This window comes from Oryzias latipes, chromosome 16, assembly GCF_002234675.1.
Source record: "Oryzias latipes chromosome 16, ASM223467v1".
Lineage (NCBI taxonomy): Eukaryota > Metazoa > Chordata > Actinopteri > Beloniformes > Adrianichthyidae > Oryzias > Oryzias latipes.
In genome coordinates, this window is record NC_019874.2 from 15,337,264 (window position 1) to 15,355,601 (window position 18,338).

Here is an 18,338-nt window from a genome sequence, read left to right on the forward strand (position 1 = left end):
AGATGGGTGCAATGTGCTGGAACAATGGTTGGGCTGCTTCCTCCAGCAGGGTGTTAGGTTTACCTCAGCCGGCTTGGGAAGCACTTAGCCATGTGTTCTTGCTCTCCCTGCAGCATCTTCACAGGAATGTGACACACACACACACAGAAAATCACCACCTCATCCTTAAACATCTGCTACACACAAACCAACACAAGCAATCATTCTGCTTGTGTACGTTGAGGATCTAATGTTTAGCCTTGGGTGTTGAAATATCAACTTTCCGTTAATCCCCCTCAGACTTGCAGTCAGTTTCTCCTTTGTTGTTGTCTTAAGCATGTCAAGCTGGAAGAAAAATACCAGATTTACTTTACACCAATAGAAGCATATCCATTACCTGAGATGCTAGGATCCTGGCAGAAAATCCCTTTGACCCCTCCGCCTTCCCTTTCATTCTTTCTCCTCCTTCCCCTTTCTCATGCTGAGCCCATTGTTGTTTTTTAGCATCAGCTTTCTTCGTCCAAATTGACAGCAGGGGAGAGACACACCTTACCCACCAACCGGTTCAACCTCTTCCCCACATTGACCTGACTCCTGCTAATGTCACTTTCATCTCTGTGCAGTTCAAGAGCATTCAAATCTTTTGTCATCGAGCGACCTGCAAGTAAGAGTTTGATCAATGAGCTTTGATCGACAGCCCTGAGTTGACGTCAAATTATCTCTCACAGACCCCCAACAGTAAGAATTGCTCAAAAACTCTCCAGACGGAGACTGTAAACCCTCTCAGAGCCTCCTGCAACACAGATCGTTCTGAGCAAAAGCCAAATGACTATTTTGGTTAAAGCTTGAGTGTCTAACACAATATTAGCCCTGGCGTTCCAGGCAGTTTGAGCCAACAGGAAGGACAGATGAAAGGGGGAATATTGAAGGGAGGTGGAGCTGGTCTTCAAGGAAAAAGTAGTTAGAATATTTAGTTCCATGACAGGCTGCACTATTTCAACCCCTAATAAAGTGAGCAGCAGGCAGGTAATTTCTTGTTTCCTCAAGGAGTTTTTCATCCATGTAGCTGGTTAGGGAGATGACAAGTCCTGGGACCTGGAACATCATTAATTAGACAGCTGGACTTTGACTAATCGCTCCAGAAAAAGCACATAGCCCCCAAGATGCCAGACACTCATCTTAGCTTATCATCCGCAACTCCACTGCGTGCTTTTCACCTCTGTGAGAATGTTAAAAGGGTTCAGCCTCAGTGATCTCCCGTCCTTTTGAGTCCCCTTCTAAGGTGATGTGCAGTGAGTCTTTTCACACCAATGTTTTAACTCTCCTGTTGAGTAAGTGCCACAGACAATCAAATTTCCTAAAAGGAGAGCAAACGTGAGGAGAAATAAATCAGCAGCTGGCGTTAAACAAATATTGCCTGATGGTATTCCTAACATTGCTTTTTTCTTCTTGAGATCTTTCTCAGTTTTCAGAATCCATAGCTGTCTCTAAGACTAGTAGGTTAAGGAACACAGCTGGTGAAGATAACACAGGAACAGATATTGCTGCAACGCAGGGGATAAAGTTCAATTTGCTGTTGGTTTCTGTGTCTCTGTAGGAGATATAAAATTCTTGTCTTGCTGGGCAGGAATTGATTGGAAAATAAAAATGAATGTGTGGTCTGGTTTTGTCTGCAACTTTTGTTTCTGTTCAGGGCTGCTTTCTGGGCGTAAGAACCTTTGAAGCAGCGATGCATCTCAGTTGAAAGAGGTGACACGTGCATTTTTAAGGGGAGATAAATGCAAAACAAGTCTTTTCTTAAAATAGCTGCTACTATATGAATGTGACTGTTTCCCTTGGGGGGATGTTTTAATGACATGCACTGAACTAATCCCACTTCTTCCCTCTCTTCATAATTTCCATTACCGTGTTTGTAGAGAAGAATGAAAAAGTAAACAAATTTCTGCTGTCCCCACCAGTCTTTATGCTGATAATACAGCCTAAGGGGCCGTACGTAGCTGGGGACGAAGACTCCAGGCAAAGGCAGGAAGCTGACACTGCTCTCCGTTGTCCTATTCTCTTTCATTTCCTCAACAAATCCTCAGACTGCCCCAGAGGAAGACAAGGAAAGGATGTACGGAGACAGACAAAAGAAGGAAATACAAACAAGTAGAAGATGAGCGAGCGGGGTTAAAAATAAAGCTGAAGAAGCCAAGTGTCATCAGTAGTTTGCTACCTGGATATGTAGACTTCCTGTGTTGAGTTCACAACCAGATGAGTGGCTAACAGCTGATAACGGCGCCTTGAGACGCACTGCCAAGTTCTTTATCTGTCTTTATTCACATGGCAAAGCTGATTAGAGACGAGCAACATTATGAACTCACATTGTTTCTTTTTTTTTTTTAGTTTCCTCTTCCATAAAAGTCAAAGAAAAGCAAGGACAAGGATATGAAGAGCAGCAAAGAGACAAGGTGTAAAGGACCTGTCTTCAGGATGTCACAGAAGAACACGTCATTAAAGATCTCTGTCATTTACAGCGTCAGTTTGTATGTTTCCTGCATGGATGAGCAACTTCTCAAGATGAATATTCTTTCTACAAGGAGTCCTCCAGTCAGTCGTCACCTTGCTGACGTTTATTTAAATCTGATTTAAATTTTAATAGTAAATCTGCTGACATGTCCCCTGATCTTAACTGTTTGGACATCAGCAAGGAATGTAAGTAAGAGGTAAATAGAAGACAAAAAAAAAAACACTGTGTGGAATGGGTGTGGTATCTTTTCCCACTTCCTCTTCCTTCTTCCCGACAAGCATCTGCGATTAAATCAGTACAACTATTGTCACGGAGATGCATCATGTGGATGTGATGTTCAACCTCAGGAAGAACTAAGCAGCAACGCCTTCATTAAGAGAGACATAAGCAGATTCAGCAGGAAACTGAGTCAGTAAAATTGTACAATTACTGAGCCCTTATTGTGCTGGAGACCAGTGAAACTCAAAGATGTGCTCTGAGAAGGCTTTACAGCAACAACCTGAAAAGAAAACAACACAGAACTGACAGAGGCAAACAGTCTAAAAACTATCTTTAAACAGTCTTGCACATAAGGCAAAAATTTCGGTTTAAACACTCCACTTTGGATTTAGACCCCTCATCTTTTGACTTATCTTGATGAAAACTTCATCTTAAGCATACATGAAAAACAATATGAAAGAGAATAAATGAAGATGGCAAGTAACTATGTGTGATCATGTTTGTGGGACAAGAGTATAGCAACAATTCAGCACTTTTCTTCTGCGTCTACACAGAACTTGTCTGCATTACCCCCCCCCACCCCACCCCCCCCACCGGAGACACATCCAGATCTTATCCTTGCCAACACTTTATTTTTGCCCCATACCTCATCTTAAACTTCTCTGCCCCTCCCAACGCATTCCTTTTTAAAGAGAGGGGTTCATAAAATATGTGCAGCTTCTTAGTCTAAACCTCAGGGGCCCTGTTGTCTCTGCATCCACAAGCAAAGTTGTGTTTCTCTTTGAACAGATGAATCTCTGGTAATGGGGAAAAGGAAGACGACAGGGGTGGAGAGCACTTGGCTTGGTGTTCATCGCTTCCTCAGCGAGCGTCTTTTGAACGTGTGTATGTGAGTGCTTGCGTGAGCTATGACAGTGAATGGGTTTTCATAACCTTTGGTGAAAGTCTGCCTTTTAGCCTCTGGCCGATTAAGCAGATTTGCTCTCATGTCCTCGTGTTTCACAGTTGCATACACTACAAGCAGGTGAAAATGCTCTAAGAAGTAGCAAGGGGGAACATTTCCTCAGCGTTACACTATAGTGAAACATGAATGGTGACATGACTTAAGAGGGAAAGAGAGAAACTTGTAATCTCAGCTCACAGCCTTTGAACTTGGCCCAATGAGACGCAAGCGACCCAAAGCGAAAGGTTCCAAAGAAGAGCTGAAGATTACTCAGAATACTGATGTGGTGGTGAATCCAATTCCTTTGGGAGCATTACCAGAAAGTAAATTATCGGTGCTGTGCAAGACTACAAATGCATGCAATATGCCATACATAAATTTCAAAGTGAAGTCATGAGTTGTGGTCAAATCTTGGACACTTCAATGAAAAAAAGAAAATGTGCAGGCACTTTTGAGCATCTGTGACTGTAAGTGAGATGCTGCAAATGAGGTCTGGGGTCTCTTAGGTTCTAATTAGGGCCACTGTAACCATTTTCATTATTTGTGTGGGTTTGTGAGTGCAGAGAGGAAGAGAGTGCACATGTGTGTGTCTTCATATGTGTATTGGGGCTTAGGTCAAGCATGGCCGTGGCTTCACCTCATCCAGCTGTTGCTAGTCTGTCAGCCAGTGGAGGTCTGTTGGTGTACTCTACATCCCCCCCCACCTTTGAATAATGACAAAACCACTAACAACAAGGGAGGTGAAGACTTATGCAAACCAAATGGCTGAAGGCACACTTTCCCATTTGCTGGTCAAAATAGGAGAGAGGAAACTTCTGTCACTTCAAAATGAGACGTGAAAATGAATGGATACTATTAACCATTGCGCTTTGTTCCTTGCAAACCTTTAAGGGTAACAAGCTAAAAACAATAAAAGAGACTTCTCTAAAAATGATTTAGAAAATCACTATTTTACTACAGGAGATCATGCACTTCACTTTTCTGTGAATGTGTCATATTCTATCCAAAAAATTAAAAAAAAGCTACACAATGTTTAGGTACTTCACTCCAATAACAATTTCTGCGTCACTATTCCTCTGGGCACACCCCCTGGAGGTTTTTCTGGGTAGTTTAACGCATGGTGACTGCATTTTGTCATAGGGGGCTGATAAATAGGAGCAGGAGGTGGAGGCAGACAAAGCAGCAGAGACAGGTGCTTGTGTCGCTGCCTGCAGAAAAACAAAATCTCTCTTAGCAGTTTGTCAGTCTCAGCTACTTCAACCCGCTCACACGCTACCAGCCAGCACTCTCTCCACCACACCACCACCCCACTCCTTCACCAACGCGCCGATGCGTCTATCTAAAGAGGAAAATAAAACTTCAGATCCAGGCGTGGAGACGTCTTAAAACAACTTACAGTTTAGCCTAAAAAGATAGACATGGTGAAAAGCCTCAGGACTGAAAGATGAAATATGCTTCATTCACCAGCGCTCGCACTTGTTTTGTCATAACCCGCTTTAGTGACAATTCTTGTTGTTTTTGATGTAAATTGACGCACAGGGAAGCTGCAGCGCGGCGCACCAAGACCGCCCCTCTTTTCTGATTCTTTTTGTGTCTTCACTTTAACTTTTTCTTCCTTGCGCCCTGAAACCTTCATCAACAATATTCCAGAGTTAACCTCTCTCAGACATCAAGAATTTAAAACAAAAACAATAGGAGCAAACCCAAAACACGCGTCACAGATTCATGGTTTTTCTGACCGAACAGTCAGTCACAAGAAGCAAATTCTTTTTTTCTCTTTTGGGGGGAAAAACCATCTTCCATCAATGAGCATCCCTGAAATGTAGCAATGCAGCAGATCTGCTGCCCCGCTGAAGCAGTGCCTGGCTGAGCGGCTTGACGCAGCGCCAGCGGAGCGCAGTCCACCCTGTCTTACAATAAAGACCGAGTGGCTTCATGATAGAGGAAAAATATATAGTCTTACCTGTGGCCATAAGGCAGAAGATGAGGTATAGTGAAGACATTATAGCAGCCCTGCACGGCGACTTTCAGCGGAAAGCGTCTTGCTCCGTCTGTGTGGCAGCGCTGGTCCACCGCGACACCAGGATCAGAACCACCGGACAGACAAACGCGCTATGATTCTTTTATAATAGCATCCAGTTAAGAGGGTAGCCTGTGACTGATCCGAACACTTTACAAACTCGCGCTCAACAATACGGATCCATAGTTAAGAACTTTCCATCAGCATGAGAGTCAATTCCCTGCGCCCCCGGCACAGTTCCCCTTCTCCTCCTTCTGCTCTCTGTCAGTCCATCAGTGACTCCCACGCGCCAGTTCAGCTTCATCCACACTCCACTTTTCAATCTCTCTGTGCGCCCTGCGCGTGGAAGCAGTTCCCCCTCTGCGGCTTTGCGCAGCGATGTGCCCGCTCAAGTTGGCTCTCGTCCCTCCACTGGAGTCTCGCTCTGCTCCCACTGTGGCGCGCGCTCACTGCCTCCTGTCTCCTACGCGCTCTGCCCCGCCGGATCTTTACTGCTCTTTCTCTCTTACCAAATAGAAATGCGCGCTGACAGCCTTCTGGTGGTGGGGTTCACCATATCTGGCAGGAGCGGAGTCGGAGGAGCTCCTCTGCCTCAGATGCTCGCTGAGGTGGGGGCCCCACCCCCAGGGTTCCTGCAATTGGCTGAGCGGGCGTCACGGCGAGGGAATTCAAAAGAGTTTATGCGGTTGAATTATTGTCCCAACATTTCCTACATCTCTCCAAAAGAAGAAAAAAACTGGTTTAAAATAAATGTTTACAGATTTGTTTTCATTAGAATATCATGTTTCCCTGTAGCACAATACGATTTAGTTTAAACACCCACTCCAACGAAAATCGTGTTTTGGTGTTCTTGACATGTTCTTGCAGCGTTTTTCTGATGATGGAGGACATACAGAAGAGAACTGAGATCAAAACTGTATTTCTGAGTATTTCTTTATTCAAATCATTGTAAATCAGGAGAAGACAAAAAATGCTGTTTGGGAAAAGCTTGAGTAAAAACGAGGTGGGCCACAAGCTCCCTGCTCCACTCTATTCTATTGCATCTACTTGCAGAAAGATAGATCCATGTACATCTTTGTTTTACTCGTCTGAGCTGGCATCTGGCTCAAGACCACACAGCTGGATAGCTCTGATATTGCTCGCCATTTTTGTTGCACTGGTAGTAGTAGGATGGATGTGAGGGACTAGTGGAAGAAAGTGTCCAAGAAAACTATGTTCTAGAATTCAGGTTTTTTGACTGTGCATAGAAATGCTTTAAAATAGATCAAAAGGTGATGATCGGAGTGGGACTTGAATTGTTTTAGTACATGAATTGATCACATATTTACTTGATGGTGCCTAAAGCAACTTTTTGGGGGGTTAAATTTAAGTTAAGTTTGAAATTTCCTGATTTGATAACTTGGAAGAAGGCTCAGTGCTCTCTCGTGACTCCTGTACTACCCTGCAGGAGTCAGTTTTTGCATCAAAATCACTCCTTACCCCTCACCACCAATGTATTTAGAGATAAATGCAGACGAAAGAAAGCAGCTGCTGTAAATAATGAATAAAATAGAGGCTATTTTCATAATTTCATTATATTGTAGCCCTAAAAACCTCAAAAAAAATCTTGTTGAATAATCAGCACATCAAAGAAAACTCAACATCCCTTTCATTGATGAACTTATTTATTCAGCATAAGCAGGATGCTATTTTAATAATGTCCACAAAAGTCTTCAAGTAGCTGCTCCCACGGTAACCTGTGAGTTCATAGTTTATGGGCTTAATTGTTCCTCGCTGCAGTGAAGTGGGCTCTCCAATGAACAGAGAAGAAAAGAATCATTATTTGCACAGAAGCTCTGCGTCGAGATGAAAACACCACTCTCCATCAGTTGCCTGTGGGTGTTTGTAGGCTCCTTCTTTGATGTTGTTCATTATTTATTCAAGGATCTATTGATTAGCTGATACAATATGTTTCACAGTCATCTGATTAACCATTATTTCATTGCATGTTTTTTCGAGGAAAGTTTCTAGGTGCTTTCATTTGAACACACTTCACACATGCAGGCACACATGTGCCCTTTAACTCATCCAGGTGGTTTGAGCTTCACGAGATGGTGAAAAATTAATCAAACAGTGTGGACCTGGACACAGAGGACTTGGGCATATGTGGATTCCAGAAGTCAGCAACCACACACACAAAAACCAGCCGCTCTTTGTGACATTTTGCGCTGCATTTAATTAAACACTGAACAACACAGTGATTAGGGTTCACCTCCTCATGAGGGTTCCCCCCCGAAACAATAGTTTGCAAACCCTGGGGCTGGCCTTCCTGTTTATTGCCTCCCTCGAATGCAAACATAAGGGTCCCCCTGCCAGTAAACACATGTTGATGGAGGAAACAGCTTGCACAGCTGTGAAGCCAACCCAGGTTAGTGTGACTGAGCATGCGGGTAAATGAGCGTGTCTGAATCTGTGTGTTTGTGTGTTTCCTCCTACAGTCATGGTTCAAGTTGAATAAAGACTTAGAGATGGGAGAGGGCAATCAGGAGAAATGGCTCACATGAACACGGGGTGTGTGTTCATGGTCGCTTGGCTGCGAAGCTGTCATTGACTGAAGGCAGGGTTTGGGTGAGCAGTAAAACCAGCAGGGCTCCTCCACCAGTTGTGCTGTGATAATAAAATCAACATCCATTGTGTAAAGTCTGTCACTTGGCATGATGCTGGGATTGAAATGCATGATCTCCTGTAGCTCACACAGATGGACAGATAGATGAGACCAGAGGAGACGAGCATCAGCCCAAGCCAGTAATTACACTGGCCTCAGTGGCATCACAGGGAGAGCGCCCATACTCCCCAAGCTTTTGAGTCTGTGAATAATTTATAAATAAAAAGGGGGTTTTCAGCTGTGGGTTTATTAATAATAAATATGGTTTGATATTTACTAAACTGTTCGAAGGGAGAAAGGGGTGACAGTTAAGACATCTTTTGCATGGTAATTGTAAATAGGTAATAAATAAGGCATGAAGTGCAGATATATGGAAATGTGATTCAAAGGGAAATGAGAATAATTTAACCAAATATTATCCCAGTCCCTGTTTGACCTGGGGTCGATGAAAAAAAGAGATGTCAGTCAGAGAGAGCGGCACTCTGGGCCACAATTGCTCTCTTTTTTTGTCTGACATGAAAATCTAAAACAGAGAATTGATTTGTGCTAACATAAACCATGTGTGTGTGTGTTTTTTAATGAGTATCAAACTGAATAAAATCCTTTAAAAAAAACGTTTTCCTCAAAAGTAAATGTTAAAGAAACGTTTTGTTGTAATGTTTTTAGAAAGAGGTTTTCTGTGAACATGCATTCTCAACACACTACAGGCAGATCACACTTAAAAAATAAATAAATTAGTATGTGATAAAAAATTCCTAAAAAGACTGATGCCATAAAAATATGCAAAATCAGTATTAGTTCATAAGAGGGAACTACATGCTGAAAGCAGTTAATCTGCTGAAATTATGCACCTGGGCCATGAAAAGCAACAAGCTTTTACCCTAGGGTGACAAATCCCACCCACACAGTCGCTGACAACAACACCGCTTCTGTGATAAGGTCAAAGATTCACACATTAGAGGGAAAGAGAAACTGAGCTCCAGTGTTTCTTCATGCACCATTGACCTGCCCATCCCACATCCTTTTCTAAATCTAGGCAAACACTTCTGATGTTTAAACCTGACCAAGCACAGAGTGAAAGTAGAACGTAAAAGTGACTTGGGAAGCTTTTTACAATGTTTTTTGATCGCATTGTAGCAAGAAGATGAAAGCATTGATCAAAGAAAGTGTTGTTAATGGACTTGCCGGTTTTTTTCTTCTCTTTTTTTTCCTGGTCAGTTTGTTTTCACCAACTCAACCAGCAGCTGTTGTAACCTTTTTGACATGGTTTGGTCTGCTCAGGTGTAAAAGCAACAAACTGCTAGTGTGAAAGCAATAGTCTAGTTGGCCAAACTCTGTTTATTGTACAATAAACTCCTCACAAGTTTTTCTGACATCCACAGATGTTCAGTCTTGTCCAGTGTAGGCTGTTTACACGATGGAAACAGATCTGAGGTCTTCAAACTGGCTGCCTGTCTGCCAAAAGGATAGACTTTAAAGTTCCTGGTTTATAAAGCTTTGAATGGTTCATCACCAAAACACACGATTGACCTCCTGACCCAATATTTACCAACCAGACCTCTCCAGTCATATGGATCCGGTCTGCTGTCAGTTGCCTACAGCTACATCCTTGGAAACACGCGTTCAAGCTTTCAATCAAAAGTCTATGTGAAGGCGTGTAGACGTCCATTTCGGACTTTCACATTTGAAACTCTTGCGTTCATGTGTCACTACGCAAGTTACTACAACCGTTTTTTTGTCTCTACATACAACACTCTTGGCCATCGAATGCACGTTGAAAGTTAAACCAGGTTGAACTTTGACCAATCAGTGGCACAGATTTGGCAATGACTAATAGATGGTGTCCAACTTTCAATCATGGAAGTGCCAACCATTTAAAAATTGATTATGAAGAGGACATTAAGAATTGTGATTTGTCCGGGGGACAGTCTACCAGCTGTCCCCAACTTACCCCCTTCCTCATATAACCTCCTATTAGGGTGGGGGGGTGGGGGGTCTAGCCTGCGATGCGCCTTGGGGGGGGGGGCTACTTGGGAGTGGCCCCCCTCCTATGGTTGCCGTATGGAGTGGGCCCCCCCTCTTTCGGTTTTATTTGCACCTTAGACATGTAGGGTCCTTGGTAGGGGGGGTGCTTGGACATCACTGCAAGCAAGCAGCAGATGTCCTCCTGGCACCCTACCCGCCAATTTTAACCGCACCTTAGACATTTAGGGCCCCTTGGTGTGGAGGGTGAGGGGACATCACTGTGAGTAATCAGGAGATGTCCCCTTAGTGCCCTACTCGCCAATTTTAACTGCACCCCCCTTAGTACACACACCCCTCCCCCTTCAATATATACATTCAAACATAAACACACACACATGCACACAAACACCCTCTCAAACACCCATACACGCACACACATGTTACAAGGAAGGTGGGACCTGGGTCCATCTGTCCCCTACCCCTTCCCTGGTGGGGGGTGCGGGCCCCTTGGCGATGGCGGCCGTGTCCCTTGGGTGCCGGCTCCCTGGGCCCGGCGGTGCTCTCTCCGCACGGTGGGGGGGTTCATATTACACCTGAGCCGGGGGTGTTCGTGTCCCTGGGGGGTGGGTCCTGGTCCTTGCCCCTGGGCGCTGGGCCCCGCCAAACTTCCAACATGGCCGAGCCTGGTCGGGCCATATTTATAACACCCCTTGTGGGCCGCCCCTTTTTCCCCGGGGTTCCCCCCTCCTGGGCGGGGGCGGCGGGCCCCTGCCTTGCTCCTACCTGGACCAACCGTGGGCCGGGTGGGTGGCTGCCTGGAGTGCGGAGCGGGTCTCCCTTGGGGGGTCCTGGCTCGTACCTGGGGTCGGGGCGGGGGGATGCCCGGAACTCCTGGGTGGTGGTGGGCTGCTCGTCTGGGGCTGTGGGCGTCCCTCTCCGGTGGGGCCCTGCGTTGGGCTCTTCCGGCTCGGCGGGGGGGCTGCTTTCCTGGCTGGGCTGGGGCGGCGCTCTCTTTCCCTCCGCGCCTCCCTGGCCTCTGGCTCTGGGGGCCTCGCGGCGGTCCTGCTGGCCCTGGCCTGGGTGGCGGTCTTGGTCGCCCGTGGGGCGGTTGTTCCCTGCCTGTTCCCGTATGGCGTTGGGGGAATTCCGGCTGCCGCCGCTGCTGCGGCGGGGGTCTGGGTGTGGGGGTGGCTGGGCGCTCCTCCTCCTTCCTTTCACATTCCACCATCCATTTTAGAAGAACATAAACACTCGCTTGAGCACAGGTGTTAGCTCACCTTTGCACTAACAGTTTGCATGATTGAATGAATGAAAGATTTCACACTAGTTGGTTTAAAGGCATAGGTATGCGTTCGTGAACACTATCTGTTTTGTGTACATGTTGACATGTGGACATTTTTTGCAGCTAGCAGGTGTGTTGATAATATTTGAGTGTGTGTGAACAGGCCCCGCCCTTTTTGTACTACATTTGAACCGTACCGTAATGATAAACAACCAGTAAACCTGTCTGCTCTATGCTGCTTCATAGTCTTACCCCCCTTCCCCTCCTATTATCACCCTCCTACCCCCCCCCCCCCCCCCTCTCTAACGTCCCTCTCTCTTCTTCCCCTCTTTCCTTTTCCGTCCGGTCCAACACCAAAGATTTTCAAACATGATTGAAATTAATAAAGTTTGGCCTCAATTACAAAAGGGGTTCATTCAGACATACCTTTGGTTTGTCTGAAGATGAATAACCCCTCTTGTTAAAATAAAATATTTCCAACACAAGAGGCCCTCAGCTCTCATCTGTTTGCCTAGCTGTTGGACAAGACAAGTTAAAAGAAAAAAAAAAAACAAAACAAAAGAATTGTGATTTGTGCTCAGCCAAAATTATGTGACACCAAGTCTTTTATACATCAGAGCTGTGAAAGAAAGGCCTGGGACAAGATTGGCGAGATTCGCACCGCTTTACAATTTCAAACCAAGCCTCCTCCAACAGAGGTGGGAGAAGTGCGTAAAACTCATATTTTAAAATGCTGTTTTAAAACAATGAGGAGTTTTTTTTAAAGCAAAATGAAATATATTTAATAATAAAATGGCTCATTTAAAATCTGTGTGCAGGTTTTTCACAATTTCATGTTTTTTTATATATACCGGTATATATGAGAGATTTATTGGTTGATTGTGTGATTGCACAAGGTCATATTTATTTATTTAATTATGAACAGTTTGGGACTCCATATATTTGTCCATGACTATACAAATAAACTGTCCTTGCCATGAGATTACACAATGCATTAGAGATGGAGCAGAAATCATGTCACTCTAAAATGTAGACATTGGAAATAGTATCATTTCTTTTTTTTAAACAATTATTATGTATTTTCCTTTTTGTTGTTGAAGAAAATGATGAATTAGAGATTTTGGATCTCAACCCACATGGTCGTTAAGTGTTGCAAGAAGATCCACTTTGCTCTAAATTTTGGCATCAGAAAACCTCTGTGGCCTGTTTCATCCCTCACTTTAACCCTTGTGCTGTCTTAGATGACCCCACCCTTAAGGCCCGTACACACCGGGACGAATATTCGCCAGGCGTTATTCGCCAGCGTTTTTCGCCACGTTTTTTGTGTTCACACCCAGGCGATTTTCGCTGACGATGAGCTGAGCGAACATGCAATTTCATTCCCTGACATTAGATGGCGCTTAATGTAAACAGAAATACTCCTGTACACAAGGTTGCGCTGCGCAACTTTACGCTTCTTAAAGTCGCTTTTCCCTCAGAAGAAGAGAGCAAGTATTTACACGCTTGTCAGAATCATACAAAGAAAACGTGAATATTTCAAGCACCAGTTGCTCCAACTGGTGCTTGGTTCGGGGATATTTTAGAATGTCCGTCATTATTTCTTCGCTGCTGTGTAGACGCTACACGGCGTCCATCTTCTTCGCTGGTATGTGTGTTCAGCAAGGCAGTTTTGTGTTTGAGCGCCCCCAAGTTGTGTTTTACTGTAACTTCAGAAGCTCCAGACACGTGTGCAAAAGCGCCATTCTCATTGGTCGAATAGATTTCGACGCGACGCGTCGAAAAAAAAAACCGAACCCGAGGCGTTTTTTTTTTTTGACGCTCTGACGCGTGGCGTTTTTTCGCGTCGGTGTGCACACTCTCATTGGTGCCCTTTGTTTAGTCACGAGGCGTTAAACGAAATTCGTCCCGGTGTGAACAGGCCTTTACATTGACGTGTTCTCCCTACCTTGACAAAGGTGGATTAAGGTGGGAAATGTAATCCATGGACACCAGTGAAGATCACAAATCATTGAAAAAATAAAGGGTCAGCGCACTGTCTGGTGGGTCTAGATGACCCAACTCCCAATGTTAAAGTGCCTAGGATAGCACAAGAGTTAAGATAAATTGCCTTACAGACACATCTAACCTGAGTCCACAAAAACTCTGCATTTCCTTCACATTTTTAAGTACACAAGAACCAAAATAAAGTCCACTTTTAGCGCACACCGGACACACCTCCAGATATGACCACAATTATCTATCAAAGGTGGTGCACAAAATGTTAGACCTCAGTTAAAGTCTTTGTGGATTCAAATGAAATGTACCATCATCTTACGATAGAAAACGATTGTCAGTTGAGATTCACAGTGAGCTATTTAATTGCAACCACTTGTCCCATATTGATCAATGAAACAGCTGCATCTCTGCAGACAGACATCATTCTATAGTATTTGGCTACAAACAAGAATGACGGACTCTGTCAGAAGGCAGGAAGAGGATTCTCATTTATCTGTCAATGATGAGATCCAAACGTAAGACTGAATGTTTTTCTAACATTTCTGTATCACAGTCAGCTGGGAAAACAGACAATAAAGCAAGCTGTTCATTGAAAATGTCGTTATCTTGAGCTTTAAAATGGAAGTCCCAGATTTCTGACCAAGTGTTAGTGAGTGATGATTGGTTTCCTTGAACCATTCATCTTTCATGCAAGAATATTAAAGAATCTTCTGTGCTCTTTTAGACCATTCTTTGTTATTCTAATGTCTCTTAGGATTTGGTACATTGTTTTCTAGCTATGCTAAGATCCTGCTCTATAGGAGGTACGGCATGTGGTATTTGTTTTGGAAAGCAAAGCAGTCCAAAGGTTATATCTCCATTCATAAGAGGAACATTACACCAGCTTTTACTGTAATTGTGATATTGAATGTAGAGCTGATCAGTGTCAACCATAACTCTGACTTGCAATACAAGCTCATAACTCATAGGCACATATACTTTTGTTAGACAGTGTTATCCATTTGTCAAACTTACAATTCAAAACCTGTCTCCTCTCTCCCATTCCAATATTTGATGTCAGTCCACAGCTCTGGTTTAAAATTTGCAACTATGCATTTTTGTTATGTGTGATTGACGACCAGGAGGAGGGCCATTAAAGCCCAAAGCAGACCTGGGGCTTGCAGGCGGCAGGACCATTTCCAGGCTCATATTAAATCCATGTCCTCTGCCCTAATATCAGAATACGATTCCGGCCTCCTATGGCTTCTGTTTTTGTCTGTAATGAAAGTCTCCCCAGGGATCAGGCTGAGGGATTCTTTTCCTGAGGGGTCAAGGAGAGGTTGAGACTTTTGGTTTCACATCCAGAAAAAAAGGGTTTAGATAACAGAGAAATGGCCACGGGATGGACATGCATTTTAACAAGTTTTGATAGAACTGAAAGAGTTTTTATCTTAGAAAACTGCTTCAAAGTGAAAGTGTGAGCCAGCCAGCCCTTCATCGAGTGTGCATATTAAACACTTCCTCTATGAAGATTACTATGTTCCAAAATTTAGCATCAGCCTGGCTGGGTCCCTGGCCAGCCTGACTGTGTCTTTACTCACAAGTGCAGCCGTAAAGCTGTCTAAAATATTCATGCCCTGGTGCAGAGTTGTTGTCCCTTGATGGGCCTCACCATGTGCAACATCTGTTCCTGATGTCATGCCGTGCTCCTGCGTGCCAGAAAAGGCCTGATTGCGTTGGTGGCATCTCTACTGTACCAAGCCGTGTCCAGACACACGCTTCTCCACTCAGCTGTGATAAATATCTGAAACAACGACAGTGATCCAGAATATTGAGCTCCTCTGCTGATCCATGCACATAGATCTAGCTGTCATGGCCTTACAGTGAGATCAGCAATTCTGCCATTCACTGATGAATGTGTTTGCTGGGGGCTCAATCAACAGTTTTATGATTACTTAGAGACAACTCCAGCACAAGCCTTTTTTTTTTAAATAATGGAATAGATGTGATGTTATGAGACAAAATACTTTGCAAAATGCCAATGCAGTTTGATTTAACACAGTCATAATCCTAGCCCAGTCCACTGGGCTATGAAAATGCATAATACAATTAAGCAAACACAGAATGTAGGTAATTCAAAGATGATACTGACCCACATTATTCCTATAAGATCAAGGTGGTAGTAGGATATATGCTGAGTCCGAAGAATCCAGTCCGAGATGGAGCGTTCCAACTTGGGTACAGCTTTAGTCAGGGCTTCCTTCACCATGGGCTTGCCTCCCTGTCTGCTGACAATCACATAGATAGGCCTCGACTGGCTGCTTGTTTTGTGCCATGATCCCTTGCTGCTCATGCTGCTGAAAAAATAAATAACTGAGCTCTGCACTGCTATAAATAATGGATGACTCGTCCACTGTCACTTTTCATAGCATGTCAAGCCAGAGCCTGGCCATTATGAGGGTCTGTCTTCTCCTCTATGGCTCTGACTCTAGTTTTGTTATTGTTCTGGTCGACTTCCCTGCACACCTCTTTTGGCGGGTCAGCTGTCAGTCTTTCTTTTTGGTTGGTGCAGTTTCAGCAAAGAAGAAAGAGATGCTTTAGGGATCTGATGATCCACCAAAACCTTTTCTAGGCTAGCAACCAAGCAGGATGTATGTTTTCACCAAAATACTGTCTCTTTGCTGGAGTTGGATGACCTGTGTTGAACTGGAGTTGTGGCTGTGGTCTGGAAGTAACCGCCACATTTCTAAATAGACCTTCTGTTGTTCTCAGAGCCATGGAAGAGCGGAGAATGTTGCTTTAGAGTAGGAAGCAGGCTACTTACTTACACAGACACACTGCATGGCCCAATCCACGCTCCTAGCAAGAGCATTCATGGATTATTTACACGTGCAGCTGTGTCTGTGTAAAAATGAATGAGAAACATCTGGCTGAAGGGGGAGAAAAAAAAATATAAGAAAGATTAGCTATTTTGGCAATGTTAGACAAACATGAGGGTGTGCAGTTGCAGGAGGTGGGTGTTACATGTGGAGCCGCAAAACAGAATATCACCTCTCTTTTATCAAAATCAGCTCCCTGTTTGTTTGGAATGTGCTTCAGAGCCACCAGGTCAAGCCTGGGGCGAGAGCTGTCCCGCAGCTCTCAGTTCCACAGGCTGAGACAGAGACAGTCTCTCCACCTTCAGAGCAATAGCATCAAATCAAGGCCTGCAGCAAACAGGCCTTGACAGATCCTCTCATTTTGGATTCCCTTTGGGACAGCTGTGGTGCTGTCCAAAAAAGAGAATAAGATGGGGAGGGGGGAGGCCAGCGCTCAGAAATATATGCAGAGTGTCTGCACGTCCTGGATGACAGCAACACAAGTGCTTGTCACAAGAGACATCAGTTCTACTTAGTCACAGCGCTGCGGGGCAATCCATATGACTGCAGTGCTGTGCGAACTCTATTAATAGTTATCTACCTTTCAGGAGTTATTATGCTGAGCGGAAGATGACAGAGAAATATAATGGAAGAATTCCCAAATGAGGAATAGAAACAGGGTCTGTTGAGAGTCCTTTGTGCCTCTTGGGCCATAACAACTAAAAAATCCTCCCCCAATATCCTCTCTCCCCCTTTTCCTGTTCGATTCTGTGCCTGGCGGCCGAGTGCCAGATCCACAGTTTATGTGAGAGGCATAATAAGGTTTAGATATTTGGCAGAAAGGGAATAGAGAGGAGATAATGATTGCAGGAAAAGATCAGCAATAGTGGTATACAACGGAAGGAGGCAAAAAGAGATGTTTCCGGCACTAGAATGCCCCAAATACAACAAACCTTTGAAGATGCTAAGACTGCATTCTCCAGGAACTCGGATATTTAGGGGTTATTTTCTTTCGCTCTCTCAATTTACTCCTGTTGTTTGAGCCACTTATTAAAGTGTATCTATTTCCACTGCACATCCCACACAGGAAGTTGAATGGAGACTAATGTTAATAAGTCACCAAAGCCTCTTTTAGTTAATCATGATGTGTCAGATCTAGTAGATTTACTGAGTGACTTTACCTTTAACTGTGACATTATTCCAAGACGGAAAATATCTTTTTCACATTGAAACCTTTTTTTTTTTCTTTTGTAATTTTAACCTATAGAGAAAGCATTTGGGCAACAAAGTAGAGTTGGCGGGGGTGCTCAAGACAAACTTACTAAAACCCTGGATGGACAACATAATTGTACCAAAACCTTTGCAATCGAATCGGGGGCCCTGTTTGATCTATCTAATATCGTTTTTTGGAACTGCTAAATACTTTAAACTTATGCAACCTTTACACCAGTCTCTGCAATATGTGTTCATGGGGACATTTCTAATGAAAAGTCTATGGAAAAGTACTTTCTGGCTTCTGCGCTAAAAACTTTTAAGTTCACTTGTCGCTACGCAAGTCTTTAAGTCAGTTTTTGGGCTCTACGTGCAAAACATGCAGTCATTGAACACGCATAGAAAACAAAACCAGGTCGAACTTTGACCATTCACTGACATAGTTTTGGTAGTGACGTTTGAATGGCGTCCCTTTTCGTTTACCGACCGTTTAAAAATTGATCACGAAAGAGAAATTAATAATTGCAGTTTGAGCCCGGCCTGAATCTTATGACACCAAGTCTTTCATATCAGAATAGAACTGTAAAAGAAAAGCCTCAAGCAAGATTTGCAAGATTTGGACCACTTGACATTTCACACCAAGCTTCTTCCAACTGTAGGTACGCGTGCTAGTATCTGGAACCGACAGTCCAGTGTGAACAGAACATGCTACAAGCAAGTTCAAGAACTTCCG

The 18,338-nt window shown here is 44.0% G+C and overlaps 1 protein-coding gene across 5 annotated transcripts in view; it reads right to left on the reverse strand.

Annotated features, from left to right (window-relative positions):
- Positions 1 to 6,248, reverse strand: part of kirrel2 (kirre like nephrin family adhesion molecule 2) — a 32,036-nt gene extending 25,788 nt beyond the window's left edge. For 4 of the 5 annotated variants that reach the window (XM_004077804.4, XM_011485113.3, XM_011485114.3 and 1 more), the window contains exon 1: positions 5,614 to 6,247. In XM_004077804.4, coding sequence (XP_004077852.1) covers positions 5,614 to 5,653 — 40 coding nt within the window. In that variant the 5' untranslated portion in view covers positions 5,654 to 6,247. Of the gene's footprint in view, positions 1 to 5,613 lie in introns of all 5 variants that reach the window. The other variant, XM_011485112.3, reaches the window with a different exon arrangement.
- Between the last annotated feature and the right edge of the window lie 12,090 nt (positions 6,249 to 18,338).